This window comes from Neophocaena asiaeorientalis, unplaced genomic scaffold (assembly GCF_003031525.2).
Source record: "Neophocaena asiaeorientalis asiaeorientalis breed wild unplaced genomic scaffold, Neophocaena_asiaeorientalis_V1.1 scaffold757, whole genome shotgun sequence".
Classification (NCBI taxonomy): Eukaryota; Metazoa; Chordata; class Mammalia; order Artiodactyla; family Phocoenidae; genus Neophocaena; species Neophocaena asiaeorientalis.
In genome coordinates, this window is record NW_020172686.1 from 327082 (window position 1) to 353072 (window position 25991).

Genomic DNA, 25991 nt, shown 5'->3' on the forward strand with positions numbered 1-25991 from the left:
TCCCAGAGAGTGGGCCGTGGGGCCGCGGGGCGCCTCGCATTGTTTTTTGTGCGCGGGATTCAAGTCAGGTCTGTTGCTTTCTTTTGGTCTCGTGGTCCGGGTTCGATGCCCGATCCTCTCCGCAGCATGGGGATGGCGCGGCTTTGCTTCTTCGCGCGAGGTGTCCCGCGCAGGTGTGGGCAAAGGTGCGGAGGGAGAGTGACTTGTCAGACGCGTCGGCCAGGGAGCCCTGCGGCGCCGCGGCGTGCGGCCGCCTCCAGCCCCCCTCCCTCGCCCACTTGCAGCTCTCAGCTGGCCAAGGCTTGTCGCCCCCGGCGTCTTCGCGTTGCCCGCGCCCTCCGCCCGGAACACGTTCCCGCAGAGATCTGCCGCCCGCATCTCTGCTCAAACGCCACCTCCTCAGTCGGAGAAGAATAACCTAGCGGCGGGCTAGTAGTGATTATCCCGGGCGTTATAGATGAGTTTTATTCTCTTCGCTTATTTGTATTTTCTGGTGAATTTTTTTTTTTTTACCTGATACGTGCAATAAAATGTTTTTTGTAATTTTTTTTTAGTGGAACCAATGAAATATAAATATGCTCTCTGAATGGTTGGAAAAAAATGTAAAAATACATCTTAAAACTCTAAATCATTCTACCACCCAAATATAAGCACACTTAGCAGTTTCTTTGTGGCCCCTTGTTCTATTCGTGTAATTTTTTTAAATAATGGGGATTGTACAGTGTAATCGTATGTGCTTTTAAAAACATGTAGTTAGCATGATCAGGTGCCGTGAAATCCTCTACAGGAGTTGCTGTTAGTGGAGTAGTATTAGTGAACCATCATCTACTTAATTTCTTGTGTTGGATCCCCTCTTTCTTGCCTATCCCAGGCCGTGGCTTTAATATCCTTGTGTTGCCTTCAGTTTATCTTCTCTTCAGAGTATTCTCATCAACGTACAGCCCCTCCAGCTACCGTTACCCTTTCTAGAGCTTAGCTTCCTTTTATACCAGAATTAGGAAGAATCGCGAGCTCCCTATCACTACTTCCTCTTCTCATTTCTCTTGAACGTTGGTTCAAGCTAAGCTTTTGGTCCCACCTCGCCTCTGAAACAGCTCCTCTTGGGGTTAGGTGACACCATATTGCCAAGTCCCCCTGTTGGCAGCCTTTGACTGGGCCTCCCATGGCTTCCTTGAATCGCTGTGCCCTGGTGGCACTGGGACACAACTCTTGATTGTCCTTTTACCTTGATGGTAGCTCTCCTCAGCCTCCTTGCTGGTTCCTTCTCATCTCCCTAACTTACACAGATTATAAGGCCTCGAGGTGGTCCTCTCACCTGCTCTCTGGTCTGTACACTGGGTGATCTCATCCCGTGTCACGACTGGGTCACTTGTCAACACACCCTGAATGTGTTTCTCCTGGCAGGATCTTCCAAACAGCCACTTTTACATGTGTGAAACCTGCTTATACACTGCTGCATCTCAGTCAGAGGTAGCGCCATTCTTCCTGTTGCTTAGGACAGAGCTCCTTGTGTGGTCTCTGCGTTCCTTCCACGTTCCAAATTTGACTGGTCGGCACTTTAAAAATTGATCTCAAACCTGACTGCTTCTTTACTGCCTTCTTGGCTACAGCTGTCATTTAAGCGCCCCGGGTCATCTCACCTGGGTTATTCCAACGACCTCCTCCCTGCTCACCTGAGCTGAGCTGCTCTGCAGTTGACTCTGAGCACAGATTCGGGTGAGGCACTGCTTTGTTCAGAGCCCTCCATCGTTTCTCATCTCCCTCAGAAAAAAAGCCAAAGTCCTTAAGGCAGTTTATGAGGCCCCTTGTGCCCGGGTCCCTGCTGCCCCTGTGACTTCATGTCCTGACCCCACTCGTTGTCACCTGGCTCCTGCCACACCCAGCTCAGGCCTGGGCACACCTCGGCTCTGCCTGAAACATCAGGTCCCCACGTGCCACGGGTCTGCCTCTCACTGAGTTCTCTTTTCAGCAGTTCCCTCCTCAGAGAGGCTGCTGGATAACCCAGCACCTTGCCCACTCGCCCACGCGCTCCATCCCTTACCCTGAGCTGTGCCACTGCACTGACGGTCTGGCACTTACCGCTTTGTGCATTGGGGCAGGAGCTATGCTTTGTTCGCTGTCGCACACACAGTGCTTCAAATCGTGTCTGATGGCGTACGTGCTTAATAAACATTTGTTGCGTAAATAAGTTAATGAACACATTCTTTTCTAAAGCAGGTGGATTTGGTAGGGACCTAGGCACGCAAGCGTAATTAGAAATTGTAGGGGTTGCTGAGGAATAGACTTCGCATGCTCTCAGAGGAGGGAAATTGGCTTTTCTAGTAGAGACTTAATGCACGAGGTGAGGTTTGGATTTCGTAGGTAGAAATGAAGAGAATTGAATTTGACTCCTGCAGTTGGAGATGGGCGCTCCGGAGGCCATTGAAGGAAGGGTTCAGCTGTTGGATCTTGCATTCAGGGGGCCCTGGGTGAAGTTGGACGTCCTGCACAGGCAGCGTGGTGTCCTTCACGTGGACCATTCACCGGGGCCGTCCGTCTTATGTCTTGAATTCTCTCGTTGGCATTCTCTCTGCACTGCGACCCGCACCCCCAGGGTCCCGCGTTCCCAGTGTGGCGGCAGTGAGCGCCTGCAGGGCGAGCAGCTGACTGCGGCTGCGGCCTCACGTCTTGCTCTGGGGCTGCCTCTGCTCCTCAGCCCCCTGTACGGGGACTATGCACCGCTGCCTTTCGGAGTCAAGACCCTGGCCCTTTGACTTTTCTTCTGCGTAGAGCATCCTTTGGGCCTGTTATCTCAGCCCCGCCCCTTCTGTGTTTCCCGCTTTGTTCTAACCAACAGAAATTTTTATCCTGTTGAGGCGCGCTATTGTATTGTAGAAATAAATTTAAAAAATCATTTGTGTTCTGAGTGGAAGGGAAGGCCTTTGCATATCCTCACTTTGCTGTTTTACTTAGCTTTTTTTTTTTTTAATGTACGTTTAATAGTATTCACTTTTTGGAGTAGAATTCAGAGAATTTTGACAGATGTGTAATTTCCATGACAATTGGGATACAAACAATTCCTTCCCTCCCAGCAGTTGCCTTGTGCTGCCACTCTGTAGTGAACTCTTTCCCCAGCCCTTGGCAGCCTCTGACCCCTGAGTGTGTGTTTTCTGTGTTTTTCAGGATGTCAGCTACAGGAACTCACACAGCGTGGAGACTTTTGAGTCTGGCTTCTTCCACTGAGCGTAATGCCTGTGAGATTCATCCAGGTTGCTGCGTGTACCAAGAATGTCTCTTTTTGTGGAGTAGTAGGTCCACAGTGTGGATGGACCGCGGTTATCCATTCACTCGTTGAAGGACATTTGGATTCTTGCCAGCCTTTTAATACAAGTAATGAATGGACAGTTGACATTGCATTACAGTCAGACAGTACAGAAGCACCCCAAGCATGACGAGGTTCCTCTTTGCTCTTTCTCCTCATTCTTGACTTCCCCAGACTGACTGATTTGGTATCCATTTCTTTCTTTATTTTTAAATTAAAAAAAAATTTTTTTTTTTTTTGGCCATGCCACATGGCTTGCAGGATGTTAAGTTTCCCGACCAGGGATTGAACCCAGACCCTCAGCAGTGAAAGCACCGAATCCTAACCTCTGGACCACCGGGGAATTCCCCGGTATCCATTTCTTTTCAAAGTGTATTCTTGTAAACAGCATATAGTTGAGTCTTATTTTCTTAATCTAGATTGTGACTTTAAGATTTTTATTTGATATTTGGTTTATTTAATTTTTTTAATATAAATTTATTTTACTTATTTTTGGCCGCGTTGGGTCTTCATTGCTGCACGCGGGCTTTCTCTAGTTGCGACGAGCGGGGGCTACTCTTGGATGTGATGCGAGGGCTTCTCATTGCGGTGGCTTCTCTTGTTGGGGAGCACGGGCTCTAGGTGTGCAGGCTTCGGTAGTTGTGGCTCACGGGCTCTAGAGTGCAGGCTTAGTAGTTGTGGCGCACGGGCTTAGTTGCTACACAGCATGTGGGATCTTCGTTCCCAGACCAGGGCTCGAACCCGTGTCCCCTGCATTGGCAGGGGGATTCTTAACCACTGTGCCACCAGGGAAGCCTCTCTTTAACTTTTAACTAAACACTTTGGAATAACTTTAGATGTACAGAAAATTTGTAAAAATAGGTTTCTTTCTATATATTGAAAGCTACATTCTCTGTGAGGGCGATAATCTCCCACAAGAGCATCAGAATTGGTTCTTGAGAGGAAGGTGAGAAAAAATTAGGTATGACCGGTTTGTGGCATCCCAAAGAGTCATAGTACTTCACAGATATACAGCATAGCTATGGTTTACAACTTCATGGGGGACGGTCGGGAGAGAAATGCCTAAATAGGCTTCTTAGGGGGACAGTGGGGGAAAAGGGTTGAGAAGTAGCAGCAGAACAATGAATTGGGCGCTTGTAGCTTTATTAGCTGGTGTTTAAGGAAGCACTTCTTCAGTTTGTCTTGAATGTTCCTCTCAAGCTGAGATAGATCCCACCTGGCGTAGTACAGGGGGCGCTGGCCCATCGGGTTAAGGACCCACCACCAACACCATGATTTTAATCAGAAGGGACGCTGGGGACATGAAGTCTGGGCTTCCGTTTGCACTGCAGCCCCAGAGAGGTCAGGCCTCTAGTAGCACAGAGTTTAGTCTGTGCTCTGTAGTACAGACTGTGTGCTCCGTAGTAACACAGAGTTTGTTGTAGCACAAACTCAGGTTAGTCCATTTTATATCTTTTGGAACTTACGTATTTTAGGAACTACTATGGAACCTTCATAACCTGCTCTGAGGTGGGAGAAGAATGAGTGCTTTGTTAGCCAATAGGACTTTCGTTAAGTGACATCTGGTGTTACCATCTTAATAGATGCTAACATTTTACTATGAAAAATTTCAAAGATACACAAAGATTGAAAGAATTTTATAGTAAACACCTAGATACCCACCACCTAGTTTTCTGTTATTAACATTTTACCGACCTGCTTTATCACACATCCATCTATCCATTCATCTTTTAAAAATTTGGGGGAGCAGTTCAAGATGAGTGAAAGCATTGTTTTTAATGTGTTAAATTTAAGCCTCTTTTTTACTCCCTCTCGCAGAGGTAGTTGGTCCATTTTGGGGGTGTCTATCAAGTTACTTAGGGCCGCACGAAGACAACTTATATAAAAAGCCCTTGAATACAGGTTACCAGGGAGTGGAGGGCAGAGAGCATTCTCCACAGAGGGGAGTTCTGGAGGGCGGCGGTGCTTTTTCAGGGAAAGAGGGAGGGTTCACGTGGCTGCACATGGGGTGTCTGGGGGTGAAGGTCCTCGTGGTGTAGCAGCCACCGCTCTGCTGATGGGGGTCAGTCTCCATCCCCGCCTGGGCTCCCCCTGAATCGCTTTCTCACAAAACTGAGATGTGGTGGTGGTGCCTGGAGCTCGCGGACCTCAGACTCCCCCTGCGTTTCAGCCCCGCAGAGGCCTGCTCCGTGTGGTAACGCGGCCCCCACGGTGCCCTGAGTGGCGTCCTTCACCCTGGCCTTTCTTAACCCGCCTGTGCCTGTTACTAGGCCTCCAGTCTTAACTCTGCTGGTTTTCTAGAGTGTGAGTGTGTGTGCAGTAGCGTCTCTGTTTGAGGAGAGCCCCAGGTTGAAAGGAGAAGCTTTACTTAGTCTTGGATTTGCTGACTTGACTTTGAGATACAAATGGTGTTAAACGATGGCGTGAGTTTATTTTTTTCAAAGATGGAGGTGAAACAGATGAGAACCACTGTCCTAAAGTCTCCTAACCTTTCTCTCTGTCTTCGTCACCGCCCCGGGCAAGGCTGTGTGCCCTGCTGCTTGTTCTGCAGAGCTCTCTGCCCCTAGTTTTCCTCCATTCTGCCAGGGTGTCATTGTTTTTAGGCCCTTTCAGGAGACAGGAAATGTGTTTTAAGGAAAAACCATGAATTGATACTGACTCCCTCTTCTTATCCAGCATCATGGAGTTGATCCGTGCCTTCCTTCCCCGTTCCATTGGTGATTATTTTGTCCTTTCCAGAGTTAGGTTTGCTTCTGTTTGCGTTCAGTTTTAGGGAGCCCTTCATCCCTATTGATTTAATTTTGCTTTTTGAACATGTAACACTTTAACATGATTCTAAAAGTCAAAATGGTATGAGATGGTGTACTCAGAAGCGCCCCTTCCTTCACTGTCCTGCCAGTCTGCTTGAACCCACCCCCTTCATTTCTGGCTTATTCTTCCTGAGTTCCTTTTTCTGCAAAAGTAAGCAGGTATTTATGGGGCGTTATTGCTTCCAGACTCTTTCATGGACATAACTAGGAAATATATTTTTTAAGAAAGAAATATATATATAGATATGTATGTATCTGCTTATTTTTATTGGAATATAATTAACATACAACATCATATTAGTTTTAGGTGTCCATCATGATTTAACATTTGTGTACATTGCAAAATAGTCACCACAGTAAGTCTGGTTACCATCTGTCGTCATACAGAGTTACAATTTTTTTTTTCTTGTGATGAGAATTTTCAAGATTTACTCTCTCGGGGCTTCCCTGGTGGCACAGTGGTTAAGAAACCGCCTGCCAGTTCAGGGGACATGGGTTCGAGCCTTGGTCTGGGAAGATCCCACATGCCGCGGAGCAGCTGAGCCCGTGCGCCACAGCTACTGAGCCTGCGCTCTAGAGCCCGTGTGCCACAGCTACTGAAGCCCACGTGCCTAGAGCCTGTGCTCCGCAACAAGAGAGGCCACCGCGACGAGAAGCCCGCGCACCGCAACGAAGAGCAGCCTCCGCTCGCCGCAACCAGAGCAAAGCCCACACGCAGCAGCAAAGACCCAACGCAGCCAAAAATAAACAAAGAAAATTAAAATAAAGATTTACTCTCAGTAGTTTTTGAATATGCAGCACAGTATTACTGACTACAGTTCCCAAGCTCTACCTCCCCAGGACTTATTTATCTTATAGCTGGAAGTTTGTACCTTTTGATCCCCTTTAACCCACTTCGCCTACTACCCAACCCCCACTGCAACCACCAACTTGTTCTCTGTATCTGTGAGTTTTGTTCAGATTTCACATACAAGTGAAATCAAACAGTATTTATCTCTCTTTGTCTGACTTATTTCACTTAACATAATACCCTCGAGTTCCATCCATGTTGTTGTAAATGGCAGGATTCCATTCTTTTTTATGGCTGAGTAATATTCCATTGTATATCTCTCCATATTTCTCTCTATATAGTTCACATCTTCTTTATCCATTCATTTATTTTTTTATTTTTATTTATTTATTTTTTTTGTGGTACGCGGGCCTCTCACTGTTGTGGCCTCTCCCGTTGCGGGGCACAGGCTCCGGACGCGCAGGCTCAGCGGCCATAGCTCGTGGGCCTAGCCGCTCCGCGGCATGTGGGATCTTCCCGGACCGGGGCACGAACCCATGTCCCCTGCATCGGCAGGCGGGCTCTCAACCACTGCGCCACCAGGGAAGCCCCTATCCATTCATTTATTGATGGGCACTTAGGTTGCTTCTCTATCTTGGCTATCGTAAATAATGGTGCATATGAACATAGGGGTACATATAGCTTTTCAAGTTAGTGTTTTTGTTTTCTTCAGATACAGTGGAATTGCTGGTAATAGAATTGTCATATGGTAGTTCTGTTTTTAATTTTTTTTGAGGAAGCTCCATACTGTTTTCCATAGTGGCTGCACCAGTTTACATTCCCACTAACAGTGCCTGAGGGTTCCCTTTTCTCCGCATCTTTGCCAACATTTGTCATTTGTGGTCTTTTTGATAACAGGTGTGAGGTGATACCTCGTGGTTTCGATTTGCCTTTCCGATGTGAGTGGTATCTCGTGGTTTTGATTTGCATTTGCCTGATGACTAGTGATGTTGAGCATCTTCATGTATCTGTTGGCCATCTGTTTCTTCTTTGGAAAAATGTCTGTTCGGATCCTCTGTCCATTTTTCAATTGGATTGTTTTTGTTATTGAGCTGCATGAGTTCTTTATATATTTTGGATGTTAACCCCTTATCAGACATATGATTTGCAAATATCTTCTTCTTCCTATAAAAAGGTTGCCTTTTTATTTTGTTGACGGTTTTCTTTGTTGCACAGAGCTTTTAAGTTTGATGTCTCCCATTTGTTTATTTTTGCTTTTGTTGCCATTGCCTTTGGAGTCAGATCCAAAAAAAAAAAAAGTCTCCAAGAGAGATGTCAAGAAGCTTAACCACCTGTGTTTTCTTCTAGGAGTTTTATGGTCTCTGGTCATACATTCAAGTCATTAATCCATTTTGAGTTAATTTTTGTGTATGGTGTAAGATAGTAGTCCAGTTTTATTGTTTTGCATGTGGCTGTTCAGTTTCTCCTTTGTCATAAATTAATTGACCATGTATGTGTGGGTTTATTTTTGGACCTTCCGCTCTGTTCCATTGATCTGTGGGTTTGTTTTTATGCCAATACCATACTGTGTGACTACTAAAACTCTGTAATATAGTTTGAAATCAGGGAGCTTGATGCCTCTAGCGTTGTTCTTCTTTCTCAAGATTTCTTTGGCTTTTCATGATCTTTTGTGGTTCCATACAAATTTTTAGATTGTTCGTTCTATTTCTGTGAAAAATACCTTTGGGAGTTTGATCGGGATTGCATTGAATCTGTAGATTGCTTTAGGTGTATGGACATTTTACCAATGCTAACCCTAATCTGAGAGCACGGGTATCTTTCCAGTTACTTGTGTCATCTTCAGTTTCTTTCATCAGTGTCTTACGGTTCTTAATGTGCAGGTCTTTTACCTCCTTGGCCAGAAAATTCCTAAGTATTTTATTCTTTTTGATGCAATTGTAAATGGGTGTTTTTCTTAACTTCTCTAATAATTCTTAGTGTATGAAAATGTAACAGATTTTTGCATATTGATTTTGTATCCTGCAACTTTACTGAATTCACTTATTAACTGTAACAGGTTTTTGGTGGAGTCTTGAGGGTTTTCTGTACATCATATCGTGTCATCTGCAGATGGTGACAGTTTTACTTCTTTTTGATCTTGGATGCCCTTTTATTCCTTTTCCCTGTCTAATTGTTCTGGCTAGGGCTTCCAAAAGTGTGTCGAATAAAAATGGCAAGAGGGGGCACCCTTGTCTTGTCCTGATATGAGAGGAAGTGCTTTCAGCGCCTCACTGTCGAGTAGGATGTAGCTGTGGGCTTGTCATATGTGGTCTTTATTACGTTGAGGTGTGTTCCCTCTGTACCCACTTTGCTGAGAGTTTTTATTCTAAATGGATGTTGAGTGTTGTCAAATGCTTTCTCCGCTCTATTGAGATGATCATGTGATTTTTACCCTTCCTTTTGTTAATGTGGTGCAACGCGTTGATTGATTTGCTCATGTTGAACCATCCTGCATCTCTGGAATAAGTCCCAGTTGATCACGGTGTATTATCCTTTTAATATATTGTTGAATTCAGTTTGCTGATACTTTGTTGAGGATTTTTGCGTCTGTGTTCATCAGGGATGTTAACCTGTAATTTCTCTTTTGGTGGTGTCCTCGTCTGGTTTTCGTATCGGTAATGCTGGCCTCGTAAAATGAATTTGGGAGCGTTGCCTCCTTTTCATTTTTTGGAAGAGTTTGAGAAGGATAGGCCTTAAATCGTTTTTGAACGTTTGGTAGAATTCATCAGTGACGCCGTCTGGTCCTGGACTTTTGTTTGTTGGAATGTATCTGTTTATTTATTTATTTATTTTTGGCTATGTTGGGTCTTCGCTGCTGCATGCGGGCTTTCTCTAGTTGCAGTGAGTGGGAGCTACTCTTCGTTGCAGTGCGCGGGCTTCTCGTTGTGGTGGCTTCTCCTGTGGAGCACGGGCTCTGGGCGCGTGGGCTTCAAGTAGTTGTGGCTCGCGGGCTCTAGAGCGCAGGCTCAGTAGTTGTGGTGCACGGGCTTGGTTGCTGGTGGCATGTGGGATCTTCCCGGAGCAGGGCTCGAACCCGTGTCCCTGCATTCTTTTTTTTACAAAAATAAACAGGGCTTCCTCGGTGGCACAGTGGTTAAGAATCCGCCTGCCAGTGCAGGGGATGTGGGTTCGATTCCTGGTCCAGGAAGGTCCCACATGCCATGGAGCGACTAAGCCCGTGCACCACAACTACTAAGCCAGTGCTCTAGAGCCAAGTGCGCGGGCTTCTCGTTGTGGTGGCTTCTCCTGTGGAGCACGGGCTCTGGGCACGTGGGCTTCAAGTAGTTGTGGCTTGCGGGCTCTAGAGCGCAGGCTCAGTAGTTGTGGTGCACGGGCTTGGTTGCTGGTGGCATGTGGGATCTTCCCGGAGCAGGGCTCGAACCCGTGTCCCTGCATTCTTTTTTTTACAAAAATAAACAGGGCTTCCTCGGTGGCACAGTGGTTAAGAATCCGCCTGCCAGTGCAGGGGATGTGGGTTCGATTCCTGGTCCAGGAAGGTCCCACATGCCATGGAGCGACTAAGCCCGTGCACCACAACTACTAAGCCAGTGCTCTAGAGCCTGCGAGCCACAGCTTCTGAGCCCGTGTACCACAACTACTGAAGCCCACATGCTCTAGGGCCCCCATGCTGCAGCTACTGAGCCCGCGTGCTGCAAATATTGAAGCCCGCACGCCTAGAGCCCATGCTCTACAACAAGAGAAGCCACTGCAATGAGAAACCCATGCACCGCAATGAAGAGTAGCCCCCGCTCGCTGCAACTAGAGAAAGCCTGGGTGTAGCAATGAAGACCCAATGCAGCCAAATAAAAATAAAAATAAAAAGAAATGAATGAATGAGTGCAGGAAAGGTATGTCTCTGTCCTTCCATTAATTAGTCCATCTGTCTGTCATTCTTTTCCGCTTTCTTATACAAAGTTATTTCCCCATATATAGTCTTTTACACTTTATTTGATTTAGCAGTATACGTTCTGGAAATTGCTTTGTACCAGTTCGTGGAAATCTTCCTCATTCTTTTGTACAGCTACGTAGTACTCCATTAAGTGAATGTACTGTAATATAGTCAACCAGTCTCTGAAATATTATGGATGTGCAGTTTATATCCGGTATTTTGCGTTTACAAATAATGCTGTAGTGAATAAACATTGTGCTTGTGTGTTTTCATTTTGGAGGTGGATGTTCATGGTGAATGTGTAGTGGGCCTGCTGGGTTGAAGAGTAAGAGCATGTGTAGTTTCTTCTTTTTGGCTGTGCTGGGCCTTTGTTGTGGTGTACAGGCTCTTCGTTGTGGCGCGTGGGCGTCTCTAGTTGTGGCATGTGGGCTCAGTAGTTGTGGCGTGAGGGCTTAGTTGCTCCGCGGCATGTGGGATCTTAATTCCCCGACCAGGAATCAAACCCGCGTCCCCTGCATTGGAAGGCGGATTCTTAACCAATGGACCACGAGGGAGGTCCTGAGCATGTGTAGTTTTGGGTAAATGGTGCCAGGTCCCTTTGTAGGGTTGTACAGCTTAACATCCCACAGCAGAGTTGAGAGGGCCTGGTTCCCACAGTCTCACCAACAGAGTGTGTTGTCTGGCTTTTGAATTTTGTTAGGCTGATAGATGAGAAATGATATTTCAGCTTAGTTTTAACTCATATTTCTTTCATTATGAGTGATGGGTTTACAAGTGAATGTGCTTGAAAAATTCAGCTTCAAGTCTTACCTTGGGGTTTTACTTGTTTTGATTTTTGCAATAGAAAATCCCATGTCATAAATACAGGCTAGGCGTGAGTGAAATGAATCAGGCGTTTGGTTCGTTACATGTGAGCAGCCTTGTAGAGAGAGAGTCATAGTGTTTTGGTGGGTTTTGATGTTAGTCAAGAAGGCCAAGCCTGGGTTCTGGTTGATGCTGGTAATTGTGTTAGGAAGTTGTGGAGCTGGCTTTATTTCTGGCAGGCCAGGCCTTCTCTGGTTTCTGCCTCTGCGTATCTTCGTGGCCTGTGAGGGGCTCTTTGACGCAGACGCTGCGCATTGGATGTGGGCTTCCTCCCGTTCGGAAATGGCCCTCTTGATGGTGCAGTATAGAAATGCTTCCCCACTGTAACAGCAGTGCTCCCTGGGTGGTGAGCGGTGCCTGGCCCTTGGCTGTGGTGTGGGAGGCGCGTCGACTGTGGCGATGAGCGCAGTGAGCCTGGCGGCCTGGGGCTTCTGCTCAGCTCCTGCTGCTTGCTGCCGGCTGGGATGTGGCCCAGTGTGGCCAGTACTTGGATGTTTCTAATGAATGAAGCTGACAACTTGCGTTTTTTATGTGAAATCTCCTGGTATAAAAATATCAATTGAAATGAATCCAAACAGCAGATGACGTCATACAGACTAAAACCGTGTCTTCGGTCTGCCTAGAGCCAGGGCGGCCATGATTGCCAGCATCTCCTTCCGAGCGACGTGGGGACTCCCCACCCAGTGTGGTGTAATGGCCCTCTGAGCCCTGGCTCTGTCTGTCTCCTCGGCCTTGGTCTTCAGCACGCTAGTATTCTAGCACTTTCCCCTCCTCTGCTTTTCCCATGCTCGCTCATTTACTCACCAAGCACCTACCGGGTGTCTCTCACATGCCAGGCTCTGTTCTGGGTGCTGGTGGTTCATCAGTGAGCCCAGTCAGACAGCCTCCCTTACACGACATGCTGTTATGCTTGGCCAAAGACGTTTCTTTTAACGTGTGCAGAGAGAGCTAAAAATATGTACACGCCCATATATGTGTTGTCATGTCGAGATTTTTAAAACGTGTATACGTATAATATATATGCTACACGTATCTTTGGCTTTACTCAAGTTGTATAATTTAAGTACGTACAAGCGTTTCCTCATTCTTTTAGTGGCTGCCTCTAAAGGGTGGTTATACCAAATTTTGTTAAAAGTTCCCTATAGGTGAGCATTTACATTGTTTGAAATTTGACATTATAAATAATATTATAATGAACACCTTTGGACAACTGTATATTTGTGTGAATAGATCCCTAGAAGTGGAATTCCTTGATCAGTGTACATTAAAATTGTGATAGGTAATGCCGCGTTACCCTCCAGAAAGCTATAGCTGTGCTTTACTTCCCTCATCTGTGTATGGCGGGTTCGCCGTTTCCTAGCAGCCTTACTAAACCTGAATATTATCAGTCTTTTGGTCTTCACTAACCTGTCAAACAACAAATAATTGTCTCACTTTATTTCATATTTTGTTATTAATGAGGTTAAGCATTTTTGATGTCTATGTGTCATCTGAATTTCTTGTAGGATTTCTGGTTTAGCCTCTTTTCTTGGGTTGTTTGGCTCTTCTTGATTTGTGGGAATTCTTAAGGATGGATAACCTTTTGTCATATAGGCTTCAAATATTTTTTTTTTTTTTTTTTTGCGGTACGCGGGCCTCTCACTGTTGTGGCCTCTCCCGTTGCGGAGCACAGGCTCCGGACGCGCAGGCTCAGCGGCCATGGCTCACGGGCCCAGCCGCTCCGCGGCACGTGGGATCTTCCCGGACCGGGGCACGAACCCGCGTCCCCTGCATCGGCAGGCAGACTCTCAACCACTGCGCCACCAGGGAAGCCCATAGGCTTCAAATATTTTTTATCAATCTCACTTTTTTATTGTAATGTTCTTCTTTAGTAAGGTTGTCAGTTGTTAATGCTTTTTAAAAAGAAATATTGTTTCTAGGTTTCACGCCATGTTTAGGAAACTCTTCATTACTGCAGGATTATAAAGATATTCTCATATGTTTCAAAATATTTTTATGGTTTGATTTTACCCCCTTGAGTAATTTTTGTGAATGGTGTGAGGTGCAGGGGTGGGCGGGGCTCAGGGGGTAGATCTGACTTTTATTTTTCTAAATGGATCGATCTAAGAAAGTTTGGATTTTAATTCTCTAGCTTCAGGACTTCTCTGGCTGTCCAGTGGTTGAGACTCCACGCTTCCACTGCAGGGTGTGCAGGTTCGGTCCCTGGTCAGGGAACTAAGATCCCACGTGCCGCAAAGAGCAGCCAAAATATAAATAAAAAAATAAATAAGTGATAAAAAAATAATTCTTTAGCCTTCCAGAAAGCTGTTGTGAACTTTAGTAATGCTCTAAAAAGACTTCTTATTTTAAACATCTCGACAACAGTCAGAGAGGTTTAAAAATAGCGTCTGTCTGTGAGAGGCCTTTTTCTCTGTGGTCTGCAGCTCTTGGTGAGGCACGGATTTGTGGGCCCCACGAAACCCTGAGAGGCTCACCGGGTGGACCATTGCTGGAGGTGGCAGGGAGGCAGGGACAGATATGTCAGCGGGGTCTTGTGTCTTAAGGCAGAGAACTGCGGGGGTTTGTGCGATAGGCTGGAGCGGAGGGTGTGGCGTCTCTTCTATTGCAAAGTGTTTTCTTTTTTTTAATTGAAATATAGTTGGTGTACAATACTGTGTTAGGTCCGGGTGTACTAGTGATTTGACACGTGCGCACATTATGAAACGGTCGCCGTGATGAGTCTGGTAGCCGTCTGTCCCCGTACAAGGTGTTACTGCAGTGTCGCTGACCACGCTCCTTATGCTGCACCTTACGTCCCACGACTGACTTCTATAACTGGAGGCTTGCACCACTTAACACCCTTCACCCATTTCACCCACCTCTCATCCCCTCCCTTCTGGCAGCCACCTGTTTGCTCTCTGTATCTGTGAGTCTGCTTTCATGTGTTGTTTTCTTTATGTGCTGGATCAGCCAAGATGTGCCTGGCTCTTGCAGCCGGCAGGTGCGCCCCGGGCGCTGCTGGCATCCAGCACAGGGCGGAGTGCCCGCCACGTGCTGCCTGCAGTTAGCTTGTTGTTGTGCTCCCTCGGGGCCTCATCCCTGTGCTCCTGTGAACTGCCAAGCAGGACCGAGTCGGTGTGGCAAACAGCATGCCCCTGTCTTTGTCAAAGCGTGTCACGTGACCATCCAGTCCAGGGCTGGGAAATGCACACCCGTGTTGTGACTGGCGGGAGAATCGGAGTGTTTGGTGAAGAGCACTGATGACTGTGGCACAAGCCAGTTAAGGACAAACTTGGGAAGCATAGAAAGGCAGCAGGGAAAAATCAAAGTGTACTCTGTCACATAGTCAGTATTAATACTGTTTTGCATAGATGTATCAAAGTTTATTGACGTTTATCCTTGGGCATGCCACCTTTCTGCTACAAATAACATTTCAGTCAACATCCTTGTATATTGAACACAGCTCTGATTCTTTTTCTTAGGCTGATCTAGGAGTCGGATTATTGGGTCAGAAGACGTGAATGTGCTGTAAGACTCTTGTACCTACTGCCAAATTGCTCTCTGGAGTTTCCACTTGAAAATATTCCCAGACACTATTTGTGGCTTCTGTCCTCCCTTCATTCCCATCATGCTCTGTCTGTTCCTTCTGCCCTGAGTTCATGCTCGTGTGTTCAAGCCCTGATCCACCCTCCTCCTCTTTCCCTTCTCCTCACTCTCTGTCCAGCCCGGGAGCTGTTGTTGACGTAGCAGAACTACCCAAAGCGGGAGCCTGGCCTGAGGGCCGGATCCGTCTTGGGGGATGACAGGGCTGAGAGGGAGATGGGTTTGGGAAGGGAGCAGGGCTCATGACCTGAGCTCCCTGCTCGTTGAAGGGGAAGAAGAGGCTTCCCGATCCCTAGCTGCCTGGACTCTGGGAGCCCCGAAAGAGAAGCTGGGGAGGGAGGCCCTGGGGGGCTGGGAGCATGTCCAGGCCTCAGCGGGGGGGGGAAGGGGGTGGGAGCAGCTGCTATGGGGACCCAGTTTCCTGAGCCCTTCCCCCCTCACTCTTTCCAGTTCTGACCTGGGGACCCCTGCCTACACCAAGGATGGGGCCCAGGTAGGTGTTTCTCAGGGTGGCCTCTTCCCGGCACCAGATGTGCCCCCTGTGTGATGTCAGCATTGCCCTGAGTGAGCAGCCGCCGCACAGACGGCGCCGGCCCCGCGTGGCCCCGGTGGGCGCTACGCGCAGTGGTCTGAGGACTTGTCCCCGCTCCTCGCAGGTTGCGGCGGCGCGCTGACGCGGCCCGCTGGTCTCGGCCTGGTCCTGGGCAGTGTCCTCCTGAAACCGTGAGCCAAACAGCCGCGGCCGCTGGCGGGCCTTACAGTAGGGTCATCGCCGCCACAATTCAGGGGGTGGTGGCTTTGCTTTCCACCGGGGTGCCTGTACCATGTTCCGGTCCGGGGGGGCTGTTTTAGATGAGTGGTTTCTTACATCGTAGTTGATTGGGTTTGTTTCTCCAACCTGACCGTAAGCTCACTGAAGTCAGGAACCTTTTTTGTTTTTTGTTTTTTGTTTTTTGCGGTACGCGGGCCTCTCACCGCTGTGGCCTCGCCCATTGCGGAGCACAGGCTCCGGACGCGCAGGCTCAGCGGCCATGGCTCACGGGCCCAGCCGCTCCACGGCATGTGGGATCTTCCCGGACCGGGGCACGACCCCGTGTCCCCTGCATCGGCAGGCGGACTCTCAACCACTGCGCCACCAGGGAAGCCCAGGAACCTTTTTAAAAAGTCGAGGTGTAGTTTACAGTTCTTTGAATTTGAACGAACACACTCATTCTTGTAACCATCGTCCCAAATCAAGTGTAGAACCAGTTCCACACCCCCAAGTTCCCACCTGCAGCCTGGCAGCGTCTGTCTAATCTGTCTCTGTGGTTTTGCCTGTTCCAGAATGTCTTGTCGTATCAGTGGCCTGCAGCCCGTGGTCCTTGCGTCTGGCTGTGCTCCTTGGCGTCCTCGTGGTGTGGGTGTGTCTGTAGCTCGGCCTTTACGTTGCTGAGGCAGCCGCGTTGTGTGGCTCTTCCAGGTGTTTTATTCCTTCGCCAGGTGAAGGTCAGTATTTATGTCTCCATATGTCTCAGTAGATAGTTTTTTAATTTATATCTTTAACAGAGTCGTGGTTAAGTTGTACAATTAGTATGCTACTTTTTTCACTTAATAATATATCTGAAAACCTTTTCCATGTTTATAACATAGTCTCCATCTAGAACTTGAACATTGGATATTTCTGGTTACACTTCTTTTTACTTCTACTGTAGTATTCTGTAATAAATATTTTTATGCATAACTTTAAAAAATTGGTAGGTGAATTTCCTTAGCAATTCCCAGAGGTTGGATTAGTAGGTCAAAGGTAATGGGGCCTGCTTCCCCACCGTTGTCCGCCACCCTGTTAGGCATGTTCTGAGCTCTGAGCCCTCAGAGATCTGCGCTGTCTCCCTCCACATTTTTTCAAGAGGTCAGTCATCACAACGTATTCCCCGCCCCCCCCATTCTTTACCTTCCCCCAGGTTTTGTAAATTATTATATGTGAGAGAGTTTCTTTCTGGCCTTTGTTCTCTCTTACCATCTTTGGTATTCTGGGAATGTATTTTAAGGAAATAATCTGAAATATGTCCTAATGTGTTTGTTTATTCTTTTAATTCTATTTTTGTGTCTGTTCTACACTAATCTTCCTCATAATGCTTGTTTAAAAAGATCAGGAACAAAAGCTCTTTTTTAAAACTTGATTGATTGATTGATTGGGCTGCGCCGGGTCTTAGTTGCGGCATGCATGTGGGATCCAGTTCCCTGACCAGAGATCGAACCCAGGCCCCTGCATTGGGAGCACAGAGTCTTAACCAGTGGACCACGAGGGAAGTCCCAAAAGCTCGTCTTGAAAGCAATAAGCAAGCCCCAGGGTCCCCCGCCGTTGAGTGTCCCACAGCTCACAGTTCCTGCCCACGTTGCTGGGCTCTCTGCTGGGGGTGAGGGTGGGAGAGGGCTCCTGGGATGATAATTAAGGCTGTGGTCCCGATTTCCCGTTGGGTGTGTTGGCTGCAGCTTGCCCATGGTCTTTAGACTCCATCTTCAGAGACGGTCATCAGAGCAGAGTGCCTTCTCCTGCTGGTCTAAGCAGGCACTGGTCTTTATGTTTCCCAGCCTTCACTTGGGCACCCATGAGTTCTGTAGCTCTTGATTTCATACATATGTGTGTTTCAGCCAGGGGCCTGGGACTGTGGCAGCATTCATACAAATGTGTATTTTCACTTTTTAAGTCTTGTACCTTTCGGTTTATAATGTTTTTCATCCCTTGTCCGTTTTCTCCGTGAAATAACAGTGATGCCCTGAAGACGAAAGGATGCTCCGGCTTGTCTTGCGGGGAGGGCTGGAGGGAACACCAAGAAACGGGGAGCTAGGTGTGTCCGTGAAGACTTGAGAATTGTAATCGGGGGGAGGGTATTTCTGACCCAGCCAGTGGGGAGCAGACAGGCTGCGGCTGTTGTCCTGTTCCCAGCGGGGTCGCCCCCTTGCAGACAGCGAGGCTCCAGCCCAGCGTGACTTGTGGGCGGCCTCCCTGCCTCACCTCGGAATTAGCCTCCTCCCGCTAGTCCTCTGCTTCCTCCCGTCCTTTCCCAGCGTCCTGTCCCCTCTCCCGCCCCCTTCCCTAGTCCGCGGCCCTCAGCACTCTTGGGGCCATGAGCCCCTTTAAAGCCATGTCCCAGCTCCCAGAGAGTTGGCGGACCCCTGACGGGGACTCTCCCGTCCTGGCCGCTTCCTTCTCTTCTGAGGTTTTCTTCTGGAAACACCCACCACCCCCAGGTGAGCTCGTAGAGAGGGCTGAGGTGCGAGGCTGGCACCAGGCCTGGGTCTCTCCCCCAGGAGCGCAGAGTCTGACCCGGGATGGGGGCTCTGTGTGTTCACACTCAAGTAACCCGGGGGTGTTTGCAGGGGCATTGCACAGATGCTCATGAGAACTGCCGGCTGGTGAGGGGCGGTTCTCTTCTGATGACATGCGATGGTGGCATGTGTGGGAGCCACTGGCGGCCTCCTGGGCACCGTTCCTCCACTGGGAGAGATGGGCAGACTGCCCCAGCACGTGGCGGCACGGAGCAGGGCCACCGGCCGAGGAATAGCCTCCCAGGAAGAAACATGCCTGTCGCGAGCGCCAGCGCCAGGTTCATATCCCGCTGGCCTTGAGCAAGTGATTGCCAGTTAGCTTCCTCGGGAGCTGGTTGGGACCACCCACCTGCTCCTGCCAGGCCATGTCCTGGCCCCAGGCACAGCAGTGACCCAGAAGGCCCTGTCCCTCCTCTGTGCTGAAGGAGATGGTCTCCAGTGCCATCTCGTCGGGGCTCGATGACAGTAAGACAGTGGTTTGTATCAGATGCTGGTGGGAACATCCCTCCAGAGCATCTGTCCGGTGCTGCTAAATGGTACTCAGAATAAGTAGTGATCAGATGGTTATATTTGCCTCTAAGTAACCTGATTTTAACTTTGATTTTTCAGGAGAGCATTAAGTTGGATAAAAAAGGAGGGCGATCATGCACCATGGCAGTGGCCCTCAGAACGTCCAGCACCAGCTGCAGAGGTCCAGGGCCTTCGCTGGCAGCGAAGGAGAAGAGCAGCAGGCCCGTCCCAACCCCCCGCAGTCCCCCGCCACGCCCTTTGCGCCGGCGGCGAGCCCGTCCGCGCCCCAGTCCCCCGGTTACCAAGTTCAGCAGCTGATGAACCGCAGCCCCGTGGCCGGGCAGAGCGTGAACATCGCCCTTCAGAATGTGGGGCCGGTGGTGGGAGGGAACCCCCAGATCACGCTGGCCCCCCTGCCGCTGCCCAGCCCCACTTCTCCGGGATTCCAGTTCAGTGCGCAGCAGAGGCGGTTTGAGCACGGGTCTCCATCGTACATCCAGGTCACCTCGCCGCTGTCCCAGCAGGTGCAGACTCAGAGCCCCACCCAGCCCAGCCCCGGGCCGGGACCGGGCCTGCAGAGCGTGCGGGCGGGAGCCCCTGGCCCCGGCCTGGGCCTATGCAGCAGCAGTCCCACCGGGGGCTTCGTGGACGCCAGTGTGCTGGTGAGACAGATCAGCCTGAGCCCGTCCAGTGGCGGCCACTTCGTGTTCCAGGAGGGCTCGGGCCTGGCGCAGATGGCCCCGGGCGCCCAGGTTCAGCTGCAGCACACGGGGGCGCCCATCACGGTCAGAGAACGGAGACTCTCGCAGCCCCACGCACAGTCGGGGGGCACCGTCCACCACCTGGGACCTCAGAGCCCCGCGGCCGCAGGCGGGGCCGGCCTGCAGCCCCTGTCCAGCCCTGGCCACATCACCACGACGAGCTTGCCGCCCCAGATCAGCAGCATCATCCAGGGGCAGCTGATCCAGCAGCAGCAGGTGCTGCAGGGGCCTCCGCTGACCAGGCCTCTGCTCCCTGGGGTCGGGGGGACTTCGGCGTTTGGGATGACGTCCCCACCGCCCCCCACCAGCCCTTCCAGGACCGCAGCGCCCCCGGGCCTCTCCAGCCTTCCTGTCCCGTCTGCGGGGAGCGCGGGGATAAGAAAGGCTCCCAGGAAATTGGAAGAGATCCCCGCGGCCTCCCAGGAGCTGGCTCAGATGCGGAAGCAGTGCCTGGACTACCACTTCAGGGAGATGGAGGCTCTGAAGGCGGCCTTCAAGGAGTACTTGGTCGAGCTGTTCTTCTTGCAACACCTTCAGGGAAACATGATGGATTTCCTAGCTTTCAAGAAGAAGCATTATGCCCCGTTACAAGCTTACCTTAGGCAGAATGATTTGGACCTGGAGGAGGAGGACGAGGACGAGGACGAGGAGAAGTCTGAGGTCATCAACGACGAGGTGAGGGGCGGCGCCCAGTCACCAGCAGGCCGGGCTGCTTGGCTGTGCGTGCAGGCAGCCGTGAATCGCACGTGATCTGTGAGCCTGGGGTGTTCATGAGATGCAGTTCATGAGGATTTGATCCAGGAGCAAATGGAAGATGCATTTGCTTTTTCCTTCATGGAAGGAAAGAGCGGCTCTAGTTAGGAGGACGGTGCAGAGTGGCGCTGTGAGTATCGCCGGTGCGTTTAGAACAGGGACGCTTCCCCGGCTTGGGGAGCCAACCTGGCCTGACCCAGCGTTCCCCTGTGCTCTGCTGGGTGTGTGGAGGTTGGCCAGCCCCGAAGGGCCTGCAGAAGCCAGGGGTGTGGACACCTTCCCGCTGGTTCCCCAGGTTTCACATTTTACTTACGCAGGTTCACCCCTTGGGATTCTCAACACCATGAATGTCATTTTGAAAGAAGGGACTTGAATCACTAGCTTGTTACAGTATATCAGTTATGATTTAGATCACTAGGTACATTTATAAGGTATCTTCATGATTAAAGTATGGTTATTATGGCAAAGCAACTGAGAATTTTTTCAATTTTTAGATGTAGTCTTAGATTTGAGATCACATATGTAACTCACGCTGTTGCACATAGCTACTGAATGGTATTTAAGATAGACTCTTTTTTAGATAGTGAACTTTTTGGGTACCTGGAATGGGTGCTTAATAAATTCCCCAGTTGGGATGCTCAGTACCTTAGTGATTCCTAAGGCCCCTTTATTGGTACTTCCTAGAGGAGGAAGCTGATCAGACGGGCTGATGGTGAGGTGCAGCGTGGTGTGCTGTATTTGTGCCTCTGTGTCGTGTACTGTGCACTATGTCGGTGGAGCTTATTTTGTTTTTTGATACAGCTAAAGTAGTGTAAATCTCTGTCAGCTCTTCTGCAAAGAAATCGGCCTTTGATGAACAAAAGCTGGCCTCTTTGCTCATCTCCTCGTTGATATTTATTATGTGTGGCTTTGCCATTTGGTGTTTTCTTTATAACACCCTTTCCAGGATGAACCATTTTTATTTTCTAAAAGGTTTATATGATTTTTTTTTTTTGAGGATTTCACCTCTGTTGCCATGAAATAGTGAAATTCAGTTCTCTTTTATGTTTGTACACCAATGTTGTCTGTAGGCTCAATGCCCCTTATCTGTCATTGCCATTCTGACCTGCACGGAGTAGGCCAGGGTGTAAACTGCCTATGAGGTTGTCAGGGCTTTGCTACTTGAAGACTGTCCGCCATTACCATTTTTAAAGTTTGAAGTTGCAGAATCTAAGGACACTGCATTTGTGACTTAAATTGGAGTTTCTGCAAGATTTGCAGTTAAATTAGGGTATTATAAATCTGTCACAAATCAGTTCAGTGTCCTTTTACAGGATTTGATGCAAAAAATTTCCATTTTTAAACACCAGACATCAGTGAGCTATCAGCAATAAAATTCTAACAAAATTTTGAGCAGTCTTAAAAATTATGTTGCCTTCTTTTCTCAAAATATTTCCTCTCAGGTAAAGGTTGTGACAGGAAAGGATGGGCAGACTGGTACTCCTGTTGCTATAGCAACCCAGCTTCCTCCAAATGTTTCTGCTGCTTTTTCATCCCAGCAGCACCCATTTCAGGTACTTTTCGATGGTTCTAAAATGTAGTCTCATCCGAAACTTTTCCTTCATCCAGATATTTTAACCTTCAATTTACTATTTGCTCTTCAGCATTTTTTTCCAGAGCCCATTCCTTATTTTAAAAAAGTAAAAAAGCCTTCCTGTATATAAAATTATACAACTAAATTGCATGAGTAAATGACAACACAGACCTACTGCATTATTTTTTGTGTGTATTGACCTGTAGCGCAGTAGTAGCTTCAGCATGCGTGTCATCTCATACCCGCAGTCCTGTTGGATGTGTGCTCAGGATTCCTTGTGTGCTGTGTTTTAAATGTTGGTTCTTTCTTGTGTCTTCTATCTGTATTTTTGAGAATAGTACAAACAGAAGAAAAAAAGATTACACAGATGACAACTTGATATTTTCTGTAGCTAGAAGAAACACTGAAATGAAACACACTTCTAAAATACCAGGACCGTAGGCTTCTAAATGGATGTTAATTGAATGCAAGCTGATTATTTTTAATTTTTTGAAAATTAAATCACTCAGTGTTACATTAATAAATGCCAAGAACCTAAAAGTACAGGTCAGATTCTAGTCATTTTGGAATAGATTGTGCTAGGTTCTGAAAGCAGTTGAATCTTGTGGTGATAATGTTTTAAAAATTTTTTAAATTTTTAATTTTGGTATAATTTCAAACATATATAAAAGTTGCAATAACAGTACAAAGACCTCCCGTTATATCCTCTACCCAAATGCACCAGTTGTTAACTTTTTGCCCCATTGCATTATTTTTATTCTCTCTCTCTTTTATATGTACACACATACACATTTCCCCCAAACTATTTGAGAGTAAGTTGCAGACGTCATATCACACTTGCATCCCTAAGTCCTTCTTCATATGGTATCAGGTACGAGTGTTACCTGACCTAACCATGGTATAACAATCAATTCTGGAAATTTTACAGTAACTTTTACTATGACTAAGCCACAGCTCATGTGCAAATTTTGTCTCTTCTTCCGGTGACATCCCTTGTATAGTTGTTTTTCTCCCGGTCTGGGATCACCCGTTGTGTTTCGTTGCCATGCCTCTCTGGTCTTCTTTAATCTGGGCAAGCTCCTCACTCTTTCGTGCCTTCACATTTTTGAGAAGTGTAGGTCAGTTATTTTGTAGAACGTTGTTTGACGTGGGCCACTAATTCTGTTATCTATTGACGAGTCACGTTAAAGATTGCAAGGTGGATTTTCTAACTCCATTATTCCTTCTGCGTTCATTAGCTGGCATTCTGCTGTAATGATGAACTTTCTTTTTTCTTCCATTACGTATATTCACATACAGATTCTTATTTTAATCAGTGCATTTTCATATGTCATTAACGGTATTTATTTATTTAAATTTATTTAATTCAGTAAAGTTTATTCTTTTTGGTCTACAGTTCTGTGAGTTTTGTTAAATGGCCTAGAGTTGTGTAACCACCACCACCCAAGAAACAGAGGAGTTCTGGCATCCCCCCAGATGTTCCTCATGCCACATCTTTGTCGTCAGATTTTCTCCCTCCCTTAACCTTTGTTCTCTGTCTATGATTTTGCCTTTTCCAGAATAAAATATAAATGGAATTATACAGTATAGTATATGCATGCTGCCTTTTCAGTCTGGCTTCTTTCAGTTAGCATAATAATGCATTTGAGATTCATCCACGTTGTTGAATTTGCCAATTGTTTCCTTTTTTTGCTGAGCGGTATTCCACTATATGAACGTTCCCCAGTTTGTTGAGCCATTCACCCTTTGAAGGACGTTGGGTTGTTTCCAGTTGTTGGCATACCCAGGAGACAGGTTCCTGGGTTGTTATTAAGAGTGCATTCAGTTTTATATGCAACTGCTAAACTTTCCACAGTGGCTGTTCCGTTTCCCATCCCCACCAGCAGTGATTGAGAGTTCCGTTTGTTCTGCATCCTCCCCACTACTTGTTCTTGTCAGTTTTTTTCTGTAGTTATTCTAATACGTATGCAGTGGTTTTAACTTGTATATCTCTAAAGACTAATGATGTTGAACAACTTTTCTTTTTCATGTGTTCATTTCCATTTCTATATCTTCTTCGGGGAAGTATCTGTTCATTTCCTTCACCGTTTTTTTTCCATTGAGTCATTAGCTTTATTGTTCAGCATTTGAGAATTCTTTATATAATTTGGATATAAGCTTTTTGTCAGATATAAATTTGCAAATATTTTTCTGTCATTCTGTGCTGTATCTTCTTCTTCTTTTATATCATTTTTTACAGAGCAGAAGTTCTGAATTTTGATGTGTGGTCTCTTTTATCATTTTTTTTCTTTTATGGATTGTGATTTTGATATATAAGAACTCTTCACTCAACCCAAGGTCACAAAAATTTCCTCTAGTTTTTTTTTTAGAAGTTGTATAGTTTTATGTTTTACATTTAGGTCTGTGATCCATTTTTTTTTTTTTTTTTTTTTTGAAACGCGCAGGCCCAACGGCCATGGCTCACGGGCCCAGGCGCTCCGCGGCACGTGGGATCTTCCCAGACCGGGGCACAGACCCGTGTCCCCTGCATCAGCAGGCAGACCCTCAACCACTGCGCCACCAGGGAAGCCCGTGTGATCCATTTTGAGTAAAGTATTGTATAACATGCAAGCATCAGTAGAAGTTTATTTCTTTGTATATTGACAGCCAGTTAGTTGAGCAGTGTTTCTTAAAAAGACTTTCTTGTATCTGCTGAATTGATTTTGCATCTTTGCCAGAAATCAGTTCATCCTGTCCGTATGGGTCTGTTTCTAGGCTCTCTTCTCTTCCATGGATCTCTGTGTCTATCTTTTTGCTAATGCCACACTGTCTTTACTACTGTATCTTTGTAGTAAGTCCTGAAATCAGTTAGTGTGAGTTCTTCAACTCTGTTCTTTTTCAGAATTGTTTCGGTCATTCTGGTTCCTTTCACTTTTCATATACATTTTAGAATCAGCTTGTCAATATCCATAGAACATCCTGCTAGGATTTTTTTGTTTTTTTTGCGTTATGCGGACCTCTCACTGTTGTGGCCTCTCCCGTTGCGGAGCACAGGCTCCGGACGCGCAGGCTCAGCGGCCATGGCTCACGGGCCCAGCCGCTCCGCGGCATGTGGGATCTTCCCGGACCGGGGCACGAACCTACGTCCCCTGCATCGGCAGGCGGACTCTCAACCACTGCGCCACCAGGGAAGCCCCCTGCTAGGATTTTGATTGAGATTGGATTGACTCTATTGACCTGTTTGGGGTGAAGTAATATCTTGACACTGTTGAGTCTTCCAGGCCAGGAATATGGTATGTTCTCCATTTATTTTTGTCTTCTTTGATTTCTTTCATCAGTATTTTATAGTTTTTCAGCATGCAAATTCTATGTATGTTTTGTTAGACTTACACCCAGCTATTCCAGTTTTTCTGTGGTGCTATAGATGGCACTTAAATTAAAAAATTTTTTTCTAGTTGTTCATTGCAAGTATATAGGAATACAGTTGATTATGCAACCTTGCTAAACTCATTTATTAGTTTTAGGAGCTTTTTTGTAGATTCCATGGGATTTTCTACCTAGAGAATCATGTCTGCAAAGAAAGCAAAATTTATATTTTCTTCTCTCTGTATGCCTTTTATTTCTTTTTCTAGCCTTATTTGCACTCGCAATGGCATGGACTGGCATGGACTTGCACTGTGATGCTGTATAGGAGTGATAAGAACAGACATTCTTACCTTCTGGATCTTAGGGGGAAGCATTTAGTCTTTCACCATATGGAGTATGGTGTTAGCTGTAGACTTTGTAACTGTCCTTTATCAGGTTAAGGAAATTCCTTTATTCCTAGTATTT

General features: G+C 47.3%; 1 protein-coding gene across 1 annotated transcript in view; it reads left to right on the top strand.

Annotated features, from left to right (window-relative positions):
* EP400 (E1A binding protein p400) overlaps window positions 1–25991 on the top strand; it is a 116694-nt gene that overhangs the window by 230 nt on the left and 90473 nt on the right. Inside the window, exon 2 of the mRNA XM_024739910.1 lies at window positions 19194–20530. Within this exon, the coding sequence (XP_024595678.1) occupies window positions 19229–20530 (1302 nt within the window). The 5' untranslated portion in view covers window positions 19194–19228. The remainder of the gene's footprint in view (window positions 1–19193; window positions 20531–25991) is intronic.